This window comes from Patiria miniata, unplaced genomic scaffold, assembly GCF_015706575.1.
Source record: "Patiria miniata isolate m_02_andy unplaced genomic scaffold, ASM1570657v1 HiC_scaffold_4, whole genome shotgun sequence".
Taxonomy (NCBI): Eukaryota; Metazoa; Echinodermata; class Asteroidea; order Valvatida; family Asterinidae; genus Patiria; species Patiria miniata.
Genome location: NW_024037071.1, coordinates 5,077,327 through 5,093,512, shown reverse-complemented (window position 1 = coordinate 5,093,512; position 16,186 = coordinate 5,077,327). Strand labels below are relative to the sequence as shown.

Here is a 16,186-nt window from a genome sequence, read left to right as displayed (position 1 = left end):
ACGGTAGTCTGGTGCTCAACATAACAAATGTAGATGCTCTTTCGCACTTAATCTTGTATGCCGTATACGAGTCGTTAGGGAACCACACACACTAATGTTGCGTGCGATTTACGGGGAATTTTCTACGTGAGTTGTGCGAATGTCAGATTGTGATGTTTCTGTGATCCAGATTAAGTGAATGGTAAATGCATCGATACTAATGAACATTTACATTGTGCACATTTTAGAAATTTGCCAAAAATTGACGATAAGACATGAATCTTGGACTGAGAAACATTTCCAATTGTGTTACTTTTGTTACTAAAATAGGGACAATTTTCTTGACTCTCCATAGACTTTGTACACACACATGACGCACCTGCGCTGCTGAAGTCAGCTTTATCGTCAGTGAAGTGGCGCTGTTGTGCGCTTTTTTGCAAATCACGCAGTCTTAAGAATGAGCGCGCATTCTTAAGAACGAGCACGCATTCTTTAAGAATGAGCACGCAATCTGAAGAATGAGCGCTCATTCTTAAGATTGCGTGGGAATATCACGTGCGCAATTTATGAATTTTGCGCAATCTTAACAAACATTGCATGGCATGCGCGGCATAATTATGATAAATGAAATGTATAGCGCGCAGTTAAAGGGGAAATAATTCATATAAGTTATAACGAGGAAAGAAAATGATGCGGCTTCTGTACTCGTATAACTACGATAATTTGAATCAAATTAAACCTGTTATTATTGCATTTTTCTGCCAACAAGACCGTTACCTTGTCGCGCATTCTTAAGAATGTGCGCCCAATCTGGAAGGGTTTTTTTTGGCGAAGATTGCGCAAGGATCCGATTGCGCAATCATAAGAATGTGCAAGCGCATTCTTATGATTGCGCAAATCACAAGAAAGCGCACAACAGCGCCAGACAAGATTTTTTTCCGTCTTATCATATTTGCAATGACTGACCTTCATTGAGATGATATGTTAAGAAAAAGCAGCGTCAGTTTGCAACATTCTTTCCTAGATTATATTAGCACACGTTGGCCTTCACTACAATTTAAACAAAAATCTCGAAATATTCTGCCATATTTTATTTTGTTGTTGAAATGCAGTGTTTTTCTTCATTGACGGCTATGACAACCTAATATGATTGATGGAGAAATCAAGTACAGGGAGCGGTGATGGTGCAGAAAATGATCCTAATAAAGATAAAGACACTGCTGCTATGACAACTAGCAATGAGCAAGATAATCCATTTGCGGAGTACATGTGGATGGGAGATCCTAAGGAAGAAGATGAGGTCAATTTACAGGTCAGTCTCGATTTCCCCCCCCCCTCCTCATCCCTTACATGTATATATATCCTGATTCTGGCTATCATCACCTGATCATGTACGTGTACGTTCTCCTCTTTAATTAAGTAGGCCTAAATCAACTGTGGTGAGGCACTTTATAAAGAAACTGCCTGAGCAAGATGGCTTTATGGATTTATTAGGAACTAAGTAAAATGTAATGCAAGATAATGAGTTTAAATGCCCTTTCTCATCTTTCAACTAATTAGAGAGAATCAAAGATTGGAATAAAAATGAAAACTGATGGTTCATTTTACCCCTCTTAGTTTGTTTGCACCCAATCCGAAAAAGTGGCGACCCTTTCAAAAATATATTTGGCACTGAACATCACAAATCGCGTGCCTTGTTCTTTTCTCACAGGTAATGGAGGAGATTCTGGAAGAGGAATTTATCGAGTCTTGCTTTGAAGACATGCTGGAGGAAGAAGCGCTTGGACTCTTTACACCACCGGGCGAGGAGCCTGGTGGTGATGGGGATGATGAGATTATCCCTGCCCTTCATAGCTTGAGTCTGGATGAAAACGATGCAGTCGCTGATCTCAATGCAGTTGTAGATGTAGAGAGCAGAGATGATGAGAATCAAGATCATGAAGGGGATGGATGGAGGGGCGGAGCTAATGGATCAACACCCTCAGGATTTGGGGGTCAAGGTTCAGATGGAGAATCAGAGGTATAGGCCTAGCTCTTTACTCGAAGGGAATGTGTTGAAAATTCACACTAGGACAATAGCAGGGATATGAAGAGACCCCACTCATTTTTTAAATGTAAATTGTTTACTAGTTTGTGCAATTAATTTCACAACTTAAACTTAAAGATGATACACATCCATTGCTGTTGCTGTAATTTTTTGGAAATAGATGGATTTGGGGTTTCGTGTTTTATAGCAATTATTGATCTTGTAGTCGGGTTGCAATTTATATCGTCGGGGATACCTCTTCATGGATGTGTAACCAATTGCAAACAAAATGTGGACTAAATTTGCTAAATTGGGGGCAGTATTTGAAAAAGTATGTTTTTTTTTCCAATGATGGTCAGCCGAAATCGATACAAAAATTTCACTTTTCTTTAGAATGACAGCACACCATGATTTCACAGGATGCTTGGGACTATTATTGACTTACAATCAAGTAAGGTATTTCATAATAATTTTTTTTTTTTTTTTATGTTTGCAATATTTTAACAAGTGCAACAGCGGGACATTCAAGTAGTGAACAAAAGACATTAGTTCTAATTAATTTTGGAACTGTTGGATTTAGCAGGATGCAAAAGTCTTTGCTGCTGGAGGTACCGTTGCATCTACGCCCCAGATACTGCATTGTCATGATTGTTCCAACTATAATTAGTCCAATTCCCATCTTTAGTTGCGGCCATTGCTATATTTGGAGTGACACATCACTGTAAGGGTACTTAGAAAAATTCCCGTTTAAAAACTGTTATTTTTTGTTTTTTCTGTGTTTTTATAATTCTAATCAGAATTCTGATGCGGATTCCTTGGGAGACACGCCACAGAGGTAGATCTGAAGCAGTTATCAACATTCTTAGAGTTCCCCATCTGGACCAAAGAAAGGTGTCAATTTGCCAGGAATATTTATTTAATCAGATGTGTAGGCATGTGTAGAGTAGTATGTCGTTCCATATATATGTACATGTATGTAATTCTGCATTTGTATGATTTCAATCAAAGTTGTTAAGTGCTGGAGAAGAATTGGCAACCTTCTTTGCTGCATTTAAATGATTGCAACTTAAATAAAAAATACTTTCAAAGATGCCCAAACATTTAAAATAGATTTTTTAAAGCTACCTAAAATAATCAATTAATAGATAAGAAATATCATTAGTTTTTCCTGTATCCCTGGAAAATATTATTTTTTTTGTTTGGTTGAAAACTTGAGTGAATGAGAAATTAAGTATGGTCTGAGCTTTGTTTTTGGATCTTGACGACAGTTCTTTTGTATACTTTTAGGTGAATTATCAATAGTATAATTAGTACGTATACATGCTTTGTCCTTTGCATAATATGCCATGTTGTGTCTAGTCTTCGCCCAAGACGTCAGTGATCGACAGCGATGGTTGCATTGTTGTAGAGCACCCTTGCATATTTTTTTTTGGGGGGGGGGAATCTTGGAGCAATGGGGGTGTGACCGTTTTATGTCCGTTGGTGTAAATACCGGTATTAATGTCTTCGAACAATATTCCCATATTTGATATAGTCGCAGGCGCGGGGGTATCACTGCATTACGTATCTAATTAGCAAAGCTTAATCACATGCACGTAGCGCGCATGCTACATCTTTCATGTGACGACTATAAACTTTCTCAAACAAAAGGCACAGCGTTCAGTGGCTGAACGTTCATTATTGAGCGCACAACTGACTCTAAACCATTTTCGCGAAAGCCTAGGGAGAAAAAGAAAAAGTTAAACAGCAAGTACATGATTCTCAAGACGTTAGTGCGAGCAGGCGCGCTGGTCTAATGCTGTTAGATATGCAGGATCTACTGTCAATCACTAGTGTCTTGGGCAAAGACTATGTTATGTCATGTTTCTCAGTTTTTGTCATTAGTGAGTGATGGACAGAACAGGTTGTCTAGTACAGATTGCGCTACTCATATAAAGGTGTGTGTCACATGTACAGGTCTGAAAATGGTCACATTTTATGCATTTAAACTTCCATCGTCCATTTGAAAGAGGCGTTTGAAATATCAAGATGTAAAAAGTAACAGCGCGTGTATTCCTATTTTCGTTGTACAAATTTGCTAACATTTCTGTTATACACAAAGTTCTGTAGATGTGTCACTCATGCTCAATGAATACAGAATATTTACTCGTATTTAAAGATGCATTCCCAATGCTATTTTTGATTTTCACCTCGAAAAGTAGATTTTTTTTCAATTGCTTTTTTCCTTACATTACACAAAGAATTAACTTTTGAATTTGAGGGAGATACTGAACAAAAAATCGACTTATGTCGAGTCAGAGTTAGTAAATTATTTCTTAACAAAATTCAAATTGTTGGCTGCCAATTTAGCTCTCGCGGGGCGAGTTTATTTGTGCGCAAAATCGGTAAAAAAAAAAGAGTAGATTTTAAAACAACATATAAATAGAAAATATGTCAGGAGAAAAGACAATCGAAATCAATTTAAAAAATGAAGCAATGTATATGCATCTTTAACCCTAACCTTCCCAAATTCTCCAAAATCCTTTTTGTAAAATGGAGGACTGAGGCTACATGGCAAAATGGGTGGCTGGTTTTGGAGGATGCATTGTGTTAAGGTCTTGGGCCGGACCTTGTGTTGTTTATGCTCAGCCGTGCATAAATTTAGGCCGAGATTGTACTTGAAATCCTCTGCACTGCTCCAGGATGTCACTGGCCCTGCCTCATCATATTGACAAGAGGATTTGGCAGGATTGAGGTAGTGGTCACCCCTCCGTAGACCACATTCAAGAAACAACAGATGATTTTGGAAGGATTGGGGCTGTATGCAATTTTTACATGGAGGCAGTTGGGTTATTGCAGGATTGAGGTTGCATCCTGGCAAACATTCCTAGGGAGTTCAGGTTAAAGGTAGTGTGCGTGTGTGAGGTATGCTCACAATTTCTCGGGTAATCTTAAAATTTCCTAGACTGGATTCGATCATCTTGTAAATCCAGAATTGGACCAAGACTAACACACTGTATGTAACAAGGCATTCCATTTCACAACGTTCCATAATGTACCAACAGAAAGATAACTTGATGTTCAGGAAGACGTCAGTGTTATTGATGGTTACTTGAGTATAAATGACGATGTTGCATGATTGACATGCGACAACATATGTGATGGGGAAGTTTGCAGGTAACAATGTGAAGTGACTAGAAACGGGGTTCTGAAAAGAGTCCTTTGAAATGTACATGTTTCGCTCAACCCATCGCCCAAACAGGGCGCTGGGAAGGGCAAACTTCTTTTCTTCAAGATGCATGACGTAATTTCTTCGAGTCCTCACTGGTTCAAATGTGTTTGGACAAAAACACGGGTCAACTCTTAATTCCGAGAGCAGGTGAGGCGTTCGCGCCGAGTGTACACACACATTGATTTTGGTATATAGCAAGCTACCCACAATGCTTTGCAACGCATGTGCTTCCTTTGAAAAAGTTTGCGAAAGAGATTAGCCCTTTTCAGCACCATGTTTGAGCGCCCTGTTTGGGTGCCGGGTACGAGCGAAATGTACATGTATATGATATAGCATCATGGCAACACTGGATATAGGAGTGTACATCATGTACAATAGTTCTGTATTGCAAACTTGTATTTTATAAACATTCCACCTTAATCCTACGTTTTTGAAGAAATTAGGTCTATTACTTTAGAGGAGTCTTAGTTTGCTGTATCAAATGATAGATCACGCCAATGTTCAACATTCACAGCTAAGCATTTTGTATAAGGTTTTTGTCATGTGGATAGGTGCAAAGGCTAATCGTCACAGGTTTATGTGTAGTATAATATCAAACAAACGTGACACTTCAAATTATGGACAAACGACCCTCGTGTGACTAATTATTTCAATTTTTAATTTTCATATAAATTGCACAATTTATACAAAATAATTTCTTGCCCCTTATACAAATACCGAATCATATACACTGTACTTCAAGATAATACACTCTGATTTCAAGTGGGCTTTATACATGCGCATAAACAAAATAAAACTAAAAACACGTTTTCAACACAGCAAGAAGTTCAAGATGGTTTAATTCTGCATTCCTTTGCTTTGTTTTTGTTGAGTTCTTTTTTTTAATTCAGAAAAATGCGTAGAGATTTTAATAATTCAGTTTTCAAACATGTAAATAAAATTTACAGGACAGAAAATGTGATCTGGCTAGTGTCATTTTGTTTGATGTTCCGAGTCTACACTCAACAAATACTAAACATTTATTAATCCTTATCCAAGATACAAACCGCCAATTACAGAGAGCGGATACAAAAGGAGCAATTGTAAACCTTTCCTCATTTTCAGGCCACACTCATTGAGGAAAACATTCTGTGGCTAAAAAAATTAAGGGAGTTGTTATGCTTTGGAACTCCATCTATTTCATAAAACTTAACATTTAAATTTGACATCTTCCAAAAACCAGGTTCCACACAGCCAATTTTCAAGTATTTTCATTTGAATATGCACAGCGCTGTGGAAAATCACTTCGTTACACATTATCAGACAATTATATACATGTTTTGCCAAAATTATAAAATAAACTCCCTTCCATATATTCACATCATTGTTTTCCTTTTTAATATTTATAAGCTAGTGATATAAATCATTGACTACAATTCCACCCCAGATCTTTTCTACAGTTATTGTTATAACCGATTTTTTTTTTCCCTCTGGTTTCTGCTTAATAATTTAATAATTTGTTGGTAGTATTTACAGACGTCATTTCTAATGACAAACGGGATTCCTTTCCAAGTGAATCAATGTGCTACAACATAAAGCGAAATCATCTAAAATGCAACTTGCTTACCAGAATTCAAACACTATGAAACAAATGGTGCGGCTGTCCTATGACAAGAACGTTTGCTGCTAATATCATTACTGAAAAAGGAAAGCTTAAAATATGTTAAGCAGATTATCCTTGCGCTCACTACAGAATATAATATAAGCTTCCCATTATATTGTAATAATGTCGGTAGCCAATTATTCAAAAGACTCCCTAAGCTTCAAAAATACACATCTTTGTCAAGTCATAAGGACTTATTTATAGTACTGATTTTTAGATTAACACTTTGCAAAAGTACAGTTTATTTAATGCAATCAATTTTTACAAAACAAGAAATGATATTTTCCGGTTACTTTGTCTACTGGGTAAATCTCCATAAGGTAAGTGGACAAGTTTGCTTTGTTTTAAGTAATTTTCCTAATGTTCAAAACCCGTAATTGCAACGATGTGTTACATGTATGTAAGATCTAATGAACATGTACAATGATTGCGTTTTTGTAATGGCATTGTGGTAGTTGTGACTACAGCCCCCCCCCCCCCTCCCCCCACAGGGTTGGGGGGGGGGGAGGGAAGGAGCACGCCAGTTCACTTACTCCATACACCATGTGTGTTCCTTCCATTTTGCATCACTAGAACAGCATATTGGTAAAACTCCAAGACTCGGTGATCAATACGTTTTCAGAAGACATAAGATGTACTGCATTGCAAATACAATCCTCAAGTATTAAAATTATCCACATTCCTGCATTTCCAATTACAGTTCCCAAACGGGGATGGATTTATTTACAAAGAATTAAATACATTCTGTGCCAAGTTGTCCTTGCAGTCCAAAGCAATCAAGTGACCGTTTTAAGAGCTCCCAGCCTACATAAAGCAGGATTGACTGACTGTGACTGTTTATGTAACTTGATACAGCTGTGGTTTGACTGTAGGTGATTGATAAGACATGTGTGCTAGCCACTTGCCTGCTTTTGTCCACTGACTGAATTTGACTAGTCAGAGTGCTTGCATAAAATATGATCTGACTGTTGGTGACTAGCCTGTGTAAAAGGCATGGCAGGGAAGAGGATTGATTCTTTTACTGTAGCTGTTTGGATAGCAGGAGGGTTCATATCACTTCAGTCATACTCTGAATTGTCCTACAATTTGGCAAGTTGGGCTATTGTTCAAGCGTTTACCCGGGACAGTGAACATGGTGAATGATGAGTTATCGTTGGCATTTCTAAAAATCAGGTTGTTGATGAGTCTTGTTCAATCCAACATTTACAATTTGTTGAGGGTCACCATAGCTTGAATGCCATTTTGATGAGGGATAACAATTGCATGAAATATCGCTAAGGAAGTACTTCTGCCTGAACTTTAAATATTTTTAGTCCACTTCTGCAATGAACAGTTTACCGATTTCAATTCACTACAAAAGCTCTCATTTAAACAATTTAAAAATCTACAAATCATTTATAGAAAATATAAATTTTCTTTGTTACTATTAAGCTGATATTTAGTTTACTCAAAGAGGAAAAAATCTCACACAGTTGATAAGAAAAAGATAAGTAGACTCCTGATATGGTACTTGTATGAACAGATGTGGGCACAGAATCAAAAGTACACATGCTGGGGGTTGCACAGACGGAGTCAATTTATTTGGCCAGCACAATTATCACAGAGTGGTTTTTTTCTGCTTACAGAGAGCCAGCCTACAGTAATGTTTGTACCTTGTTCACCGACTGATTGACTGACTGACTGACCGACGTGTATGAATAAGACTGGCTTCAGCCTCACCTTGGCCAAAATTTGGACTGTGCTGCTCGCAGAGGGCCAGCATACATCCTCTTCGTACCCATCTCACCAACTGACTGACCGACCATCGCGTCTAAATTAGACTTCTTCAACCTCACCTTGACCCCAAACTTTTGCTCAGTTGACTACCTCTACCCCTTAGACCAAGTCGGGCTGGTACCAGCTTTATTAGACTCGTCTAGCGTTTTGTAAAATGGATAATGGACTTTTTGTACAATTCTTAAGTAACCTTCAACAGTTAACTAGAGAGAGATAGAGGGTCTCCAAAATGCACTGATGCTGCATGCCCAGCACTCGTGAGATGACACAACAGGCCTGTGCATATACAGTTTAATATGAATTGCGGATACTCTGGGCCGTACATACAAACCAAAACACAGCCTACGGTTCATGCACAGTGCCATAGCCAGCACTGCTTTCACCATTACCGGGGTAACCCTGTGATTGTACAATGGTTCTGTGCCCAGATTTTCTTTTATAAAATAACTTGAAAGGAATAAAGAGAAACATTCTAAAACTTGTCAAACACAAGATCAATGTCATGAACTAGCATTTTCTTGTTGCCACAATTTAAAGAAACAAAAAGTCTGCAATAAGTACAATTTCTCAGACCATTTAGGAACGGAAAAAAGGAATGATTTAGATGAAAGTCAAAAACTGAAACTTGTACTTCGAGTCTACCAATCTCTTCTTACAAGGCAAGTCTAGTTTATACCATCGCTGCGTTATCATACGATGCCGGGAAATGGTTTTGGATGACGTGAAGTTCTGGTCGTGGTCGTTCTTCGACCAGATCTCTTTCATCCATATCCGTAGGATCAGGGTTACCTTCTAGGGGTGGACTAGGGGTGGTACATGCGTTGTTCAGACAGGCTTCAGACCTGACCGGTTCCCTTGTCTCCGTCTTCTGATGACTGTTCCTGCGCTCGCCCTTCTTTGCTTTGGCTTGAACGAGAGCCGAAGCCAGGCAGAATCTGGTCTGACCGTAAGGAACCTTGTCGCCGTCCGGCATGGGCATTTGCATAAAAAGAGTGGCTACTTGGGCCTTGCTATCCGAGCAGTTTTCTGTTGAAAATGCGAGGGGGTATTTCTGGCAGAAGAAAGAAGAAACAAAAGGAAAATTCAACGTTAGTTTTGGTTGCTAGACCACAAGATAGTTTTGTTGCTATGGGCTCCATGCTCAAGAACCCCTTAACAGTTACAAGGAGAGAGTTGAGGGGAGACCACTGAAACAGACGTCTTAACACATTATCGTCGGCTTCAACGCTCACAGGAAGACACTACAGGTTCATGCAAGCTCACAACATAATTAGTCGTGTGTACTTCGCGCCATACAAAGTTTCAAACTGTAGTGAGCATTATTGTACTTTCATTAACAGTAACTTACTTTCTTTGTTCCGGCCACGATGTCCGGCGGCACGGTATTCTCGATGACTAGATTGACTGTTGCGAATGGACGCCTTGCCATAACAGCCAGCTCGACTGCACGATTCTGATGAAATGAAATCAACAAAGAATAAACATCAACATGTTGCTCATAGCCTCAAGTTTTTTTTTTAAATTTTCCCCCAAATTGGAAGAATGTTAGATTTTTTTCAAAAAAGTGAGCTTTTGACTTTAACATGTCCATTTAATTGGTTTATTAGGCACAACTAGCATAAAGGTCTTATTTTATATCACAACCCATATCCAAATAATTTATGTGGATTGCAATTATGGAAATTAAACATTTTGATCTGAGAAAATCAGATTGATAAGAATCTTGCTCTGGTTTAATAATCTTTTTGAACTAATAATTCCTTTTGAAGACTCCTCAGATCAGTAAAACTGTTACGTAAAAAAAATCATAGTTTATTGCCGGACTTAAAATGATTTGAAAATGACTCATGCACTATTCTAAACCACCACAAAATAGAGAAACTGTGCACAAAGAATGCATTGATGACAGTGCTGCACCATCCAAACACAAAAACATGCAGTGACATGCGACGGAGTCTACACCCAGCAAAACACACACAAACAATCCCCAAAAAAATGGTGTTGGGTTTCAGAAACAGAGTTGGGCCCTAAATTACTGAAAGTTGGACTTATTCCGTTTAGACTCGAAGAGTTCAATTCCAAAATGTCACATATCCTTTGAAAAAAAGGGAAAAATGTGAGCGTTTATCAAATTTGAAGATTTAGCTTTTTTTTATAATTTGGAAATAAAGTCTTCACTTATTCCATGGCGAGTTATTTATATCACACGGTTTGGGGAAGTTCAGCGGCTACTCTTAAATCTTAAGACACGTTTCTGGCAGTTCAAGTACTAATCTTGTAAACACTTCATCTCTGATTCATCTTCCATTTCAACCATGCCAGTTTTCTCGAAGACATGTGACCCACCTGAAATGATGGTCTTTGAAATCTGAAATGTTGAACACTGAATGCAACATGGAAATGCCGAGGATGTCTTGACAAACATTTGGCGGATGAATTAACGGACATACAAATAATGAAGCTACCTACCTTTGAGAAGGACGAGATATTAGCTTGACCCAAAACTAGTTTTGAGCAACACTAAAGCAGCAAAACTTGTGCATAGTAAGAAACTTTGAGATATCGGCATATCAGATGATTGCTTGGTGTGCATATCACGGCAAGTTATTTTCTTTGGTAGTAAAATAACAATGTCAATTTTTCAAACGAGTTGCTGTGAGCCATAATTGAGCAGACAGACTTGAAGCGGAAATCAAACAAATTGTGAATAAAAAAACCCACCAAAACCTGATCAAACTTTTGATGTTTCAAGCAACATTTTAAGAAAGATGACTGAACAAAAAACGTAATCAGTCTGTGTTTCATTCAAAATGATTTGATAATGTTATAATTGAAGAGTGGGGACGACGTATGCGAAATGATTCATGATTGAAGAATGACCGATGGTGAATGAGTTCATGTCATGATGGTTCAATCACAACCAATCCACAAGGACGATCACACGCTACTGCTTACCCTTCGCCGGTGATAGCGATCCCAGAAGTCTTTCAGTTTCAGGAACGTTCCAAAAAGTATGATGATTACGAAAAAGCACACAAAGAATGCTACGAGTACAGTCACAAGATCAAATGAACGCTGATAGAATGTTATCTGAAGTGACGGAACAGAAGATGGAAGACAAGAACACAATGATGAAAAAATGACAATGGAGGAGGTGACATGAAAAAGGGGAGGGGACATGAAAAGGGGTAGGACATGAAAAGGGGTGGGGCATGAAAAGGGGAGGGAACATGAAAAGGGGAGGGGACATGAAAAAGGGCGGGGCATGAATAGAGGGCACATGAAAAAAAGGAAAGGGACATGAAAAGGGGAGGGGACATAAAAAGGGGGCAGGGCATGAAAAGCGGGGACATGAAAAGGGGAGGGGACATGCAAATGGGAGGGGACATGAAAAGGGGGAGATGACATGAAAAGGGAAGTGGACATGGAAAGGGAAGGGGACGTGGGGCGTTAATATTAAGTCAGGAACAATGTGGAAATCATGGAAAGATGGGAACATTGATTTAACATGACATGAAATGAGATACAAGAGCAACAAAGATGGAAAAAAAGGCAAGAAAGAGAGAGAAAAAAAAGAGTTTGGATTGGGAGAGAAAAGAGGGGAAAAGAAACACAAGACAATAGGTTAGACCTCCATGCGATACAACGTGCACCATTCTGACCATTATATAATAGACATGCCAAACATTAACACAGCCAACTTTCTCTGGAAATAATGACATACGCAGTCTTCAATACCATTCAACAGTTTTGGTAAGAATTTCAAAATGAAGATACAACAATCAGAAAATCATATGCTTTTTGGAAAAACAAATTAGAAGAATTTTCTTTCATTTCAACCTTCAAAAGAAGAATACCAGAGAAAACTGCACAGTAGTCAACCTTGACATGTCAAGACCGAGAGTGAACATAAAACAAGTGCAAATCAGCATTCTAGTCACCACAATGCGCACCAACACTAGAAAAAGAAAACACAAAATCAAAATTAATTTCCCGACAGAAAGACGGTTAAGGGAGGTGGTTTTAGGTTCTGGACATCCTTGGCGACGTCTTCTTTGCGTTACCTGTTGGCGACGGAAACTGTCACATCGTTGTTTGACTTTCCAACCGACCACGAAGAAGAGGAGGAAGGATAGAAAGCAGCTGAAGAAGACCACGAGAAACTCCAGAAGATTCAAAAGAAGGAATCGTTGACGAACTGAAACCTGTGAAGAGTGGGTGCGTCATGGGTTGCAGTAAGGGAGAAATAGGCTCGTTACAAGACAGAAGAGCAATGTTAACAACCAATGCACTGAGTGATTTACACTGTATGTTTAAGAGGAAGCGTTGTCGAATGAACCTGTCAAGTGTGCTTATGCAACAGGCTGTAGTAAGGAAGGAAAAAGCTGTCACACATGTTTAGAAGAACGTTTAGAACATTACACTCAAATGAATAATGATTGTGTGTTAAAACTGACATTCTACAACTCATCGTGGTTCTGCTGAACTGTAAAAGCAAACAACATAATGTGATCATTGTGGAGATAATAAGCATTTTCAGTGGAAATGTCATTATGAAGAAATGAAATAAAATGAAATAGCCAAAAACAATAGTGTACCTTTAGTCTTCTTGAGGAGAAAAATCAATGAGAAATGAGAAATTCCTGTTCAGAGAGAGTGCCACTTAACATGTGCCAAATACCACTTGATAAAGAAATGGCCTTTGTGCAAAAGTACCCCCTCAATAGTAAGAAAGGGAGAGCTGGATGGAAAGAAGGGAAAAAAACATCATCTGAATATCCTTGCAGTAATTGCCGACACTGTGATTCCAGTGGGTTTGAAATCATCTGGGTGTACTTGATGCTCTGTTGAGTCTCCACTGTTCCAGTTGATATCCCCTATAACAAGCTTGAGCTTGATGAGGTTAGTGAGAGATTTAATTAGCACTTTAAGAAGAGGCGGTTAGAATGATTTAGCATAGCAGTATGTTAGCTAGTGAAATGATTACTTACCTTCAAACTGCTAGGGAGGTAGCATGTAAATAACCTGTTCAGATGTACTTACCCGGGCCCTTCACAGTGAGTTAGGTCTTCCCGAATCATCTATTTAGATCACTCCTATCAGTTCAATGGTTTCAAACGAGTCCACCTAGACTTACTCCCTATATCACTGCAATTTATACTCAATGAAATCTGCTGAAAAGTCAACTCAGCTCCGTAAGATAACCAGTCTCCTAACCATGAAGATATTACCCGCTAACTTTCTTTTGCGATTGTTTATGGTTTAAATTGTGTGTTAGTGATAAAATCTGAGACAGGGCCTCGTATTTAAACTGTCTTAGATCTACACTGTCATCAAGCATTCTTTGTTGTCAAACAGTTTCTCTGTTTTGGGCTACAGTTTCAAGACGATGAACGATTCAAAGGATGATAATGTTACCAGGGCTCTACATTAATGACTACTTGATTCTTAGTTCGGCGTCGATGTACGGGACAATACCTGCGTTATGACTCGGTTCATGTAGAGTTGGTAAAATCTCCACACTATCCCCATGATACTCAGCAGAATAACAAGGGTGATGATGAAATACAAGAGAATATAGAATATCAAACTCAGCTGACCATTCCCTTGGGTGAATGTCACCTGTTGGAGGGATTCATGAACAGAAACAAACATGACGTCATTTTCAATGTAACACAATAGACAACAGCTGTGAAAAGCAACAGAAAATTTGGGATTGAATTTTAAATTGGTTATACAAATTAAAAGAACCATTGAATGTTACTCATGATAAGAATGAGTTAGGCGTGGACAAATCTAACTACGTCCTGAGTTGGATGGATCAAGACGTTCTGATAAGACTCCTCAACTGATGATGGTCTCGTAGCCTGGCTGAACAAAATGTTGGGCAAAAAAGTGCTGCTGAATGAGAAACTGGTATAGATGCTACCACTGAAGAGGGTACATGTACACATGGAGACCATGATAAATCTATGTGGGCCATTCTGTAAATTTGGGGTCCCCCTTTTTTTCCTGTCCCTGTTATTGTCTGACATCTATGATTTTATACTTAATACAGTCATCCTCCAAGAGTGATTATGAATAGCAAACTACCTACCCAACAAATAAAAACATTTTGAAGTCATTCTTATTGATACTTGAATGGTAAATTACAAAGTACCAAGGTAACAGGGACAGGAAAAATGTCAAACTTCGACCCTAAATTTATGAAATGACCCAAGTGCGCTTGTGGTAATGTTGTGTGGTTTTACGTTTAGTTCTTGTGGAGGTTTTAAGAAAAAAGATCTTCACATCTAAGGAAAGAAACTGATAAAGGTAGGGTAACAATGAATATATGACAAGTTGCAATTCTTTACTGCCTGTCGAGTGTATCTGTTGATATGGGATAAACAAGAATATGAACCGAATACAATAACCATTAGTGAGGCATTCTTGCAAAATGAGACAGAATTGCGCACAGGCCGTAATGGAGAAAAATGCAAAAAACTGAATGGAGCTGATTTTTTTCCGATTTATTGATATTTGTAACCTTTGATATGTCTACTGCACTTGCTTTAAAGAAATGGTTTTAAAAGCGTGGAGTAAAAGTGTTTTTAAGAAAAAAAAATTGGCATCTTTCATTTTCATGACTACAAAACTTGAAACTTTAAAGTTTTTTTCTCAGTATTTTACATTTTGACATGTCGGTTCAACAGCCATAACTTGTCAACAGTAATGTAAGGAGAATTCTGTTCTCTTTCCTAATACCAGCAAACCCTCATTTTGACCTCTGTCCAGTTCTGTCTCATTTTGCGAGAATGCCCCACAATTAAATGTATGTCTAGTCACTCCTGCCTTATCTAAATATAAAAATGCATCAAATAATAATTTACAATTTTTTTTTTACATCTGCTCTGTGCATAAACCATTGAGGGCAGTATCTACACTTTGCAATGATCACCATAGAAGTAACATTTCACTGGTATTAAGTTTTTAACAGTTAAAAACCTTGCATTGTTGGACACGAGGGAAGTATTACCAACGGCAACACAGTCTAGGATATCTCGCCACAATGTTACTTTTTATTTATTAATACATTTATCCAAAAAGTAGCACGCCTAGCTTTGCACAGAGCAGATGTCATAGCATACTGCAAAGCTATAATCTGGTATTGTGGAACAATCGTTTGAAAGTACTTTCTAGCCGTGATTTGGTTGGTTTATTTACCTTGAAGGACAGTGGCACGGTGAAGTTCGAGAGGTAGACATAGAAAGTTGTATTTGCTTCATCTTCAAAGTTGTAATCCGAGGCGGACAGGGTGGTGGTGTAATAATCGACGTTGGCTCTAAACACGATCTCACGCTCGATGCCAGGCATTCCATCTGTGTAAACAATTAAAGAAATACACATTTTCTTTCTGCTGTTACAACTAATGGTCAGCTAGGGTTGTGACGAATCTATGCCGACTATTTGAGTATTCGATCATCAACCATATTTCTGAATAGCATATTTTCGAGACCGCTTTTCGAGAAAAATTGAGTAGGCTTGGGGACATGATGAAAAACATCCACAC

At 38.4% G+C, this 16,186-nt stretch overlaps 2 protein-coding genes across 6 annotated transcripts in view; one reads left to right on the top strand and one right to left on the bottom strand.

Moving 5' to 3' along the window:
* The first annotated feature begins 43 nt into the window (after nt 1-43).
* On the top strand, nt 44-6,177 carry LOC119739925 (polyadenylate-binding protein-interacting protein 2B-like). 3 transcript variants are annotated; one of them, XM_038215066.1, is made up of 5 exons: nt 89-181; nt 1,092-1,291; nt 1,691-1,999; nt 2,399-2,456; nt 2,803-6,177. In XM_038215066.1, exons 2-4 carry the CDS (start codon nt 1,133-1,135, stop codon nt 2,414-2,416), a joined length of 486 nt encoding a protein of 161 aa, XP_038070994.1. In that variant the 5' UTR covers nt 89-181; nt 1,092-1,132; the 3' UTR covers nt 2,417-2,456; nt 2,803-6,177. The 3 variants fall into 3 exon arrangements, with proteins under 3 accessions (XP_038070993.1, XP_038070994.1, XP_038070992.1); XM_038215065.1 differs by lacking the exon at nt 2,399-2,456 and having other exon boundaries at nt 44-126; XM_038215064.1 differs by lacking the exon at nt 2,399-2,456 and having other exon boundaries at nt 92-181.
* Nucleotides 6,178-8,568: 2,391 nt separating this feature from the next.
* LOC119739923 (attractin-like) overlaps nt 8,569-16,186 on the bottom strand; it is a 30,631-nt gene continuing 23,013 nt past the window's right edge. Inside the window, exons 21-24 of one of the 3 annotated variants that reach the window (XM_038215060.1) lie at nt 15,841-15,995; nt 14,113-14,256; nt 9,983-10,087; nt 8,569-9,685 (exon numbers count right to left, since the gene is read on the bottom strand). In XM_038215060.1, the coding sequence (XP_038070988.1) occupies nt 9,305-9,685; nt 9,983-10,087; nt 14,113-14,256; nt 15,841-15,995 (785 nt within the window). In that variant the 3' untranslated portion in view covers nt 8,569-9,304. Of the gene's footprint in view, nt 9,686-9,982; nt 10,088-11,589; nt 11,725-12,698; nt 12,840-14,112; nt 14,257-15,840; nt 15,996-16,186 lie in introns of all 3 variants that reach the window. The other 2 variants (XM_038215061.1, XM_038215062.1) reach the window with 2 other exon arrangements.

Excerpts from the sequence above, each read along its gene's own strand:
- LOC119739925 (XM_038215065.1), top strand. The coding sequence starts at position 1,133 with ATGGAGAAATCAAGTACAGGGAGCGGTGATGGTGCAGAAAATGATCCT. Across the intron at positions 1,292-1,690 it reads AAGATGAGGTCAATTTACAG|GTAATGGAGGAGATTCTGGA; the intron begins GTCAGTCTCGAT and ends CTTTTCTCACAG. Across the intron at positions 2,000-2,802 it reads GTTCAGATGGAGAATCAGAG|AATTCTGATGCGGATTCCTT; the intron begins GTATAGGCCTAG and ends AATTCTAATCAG.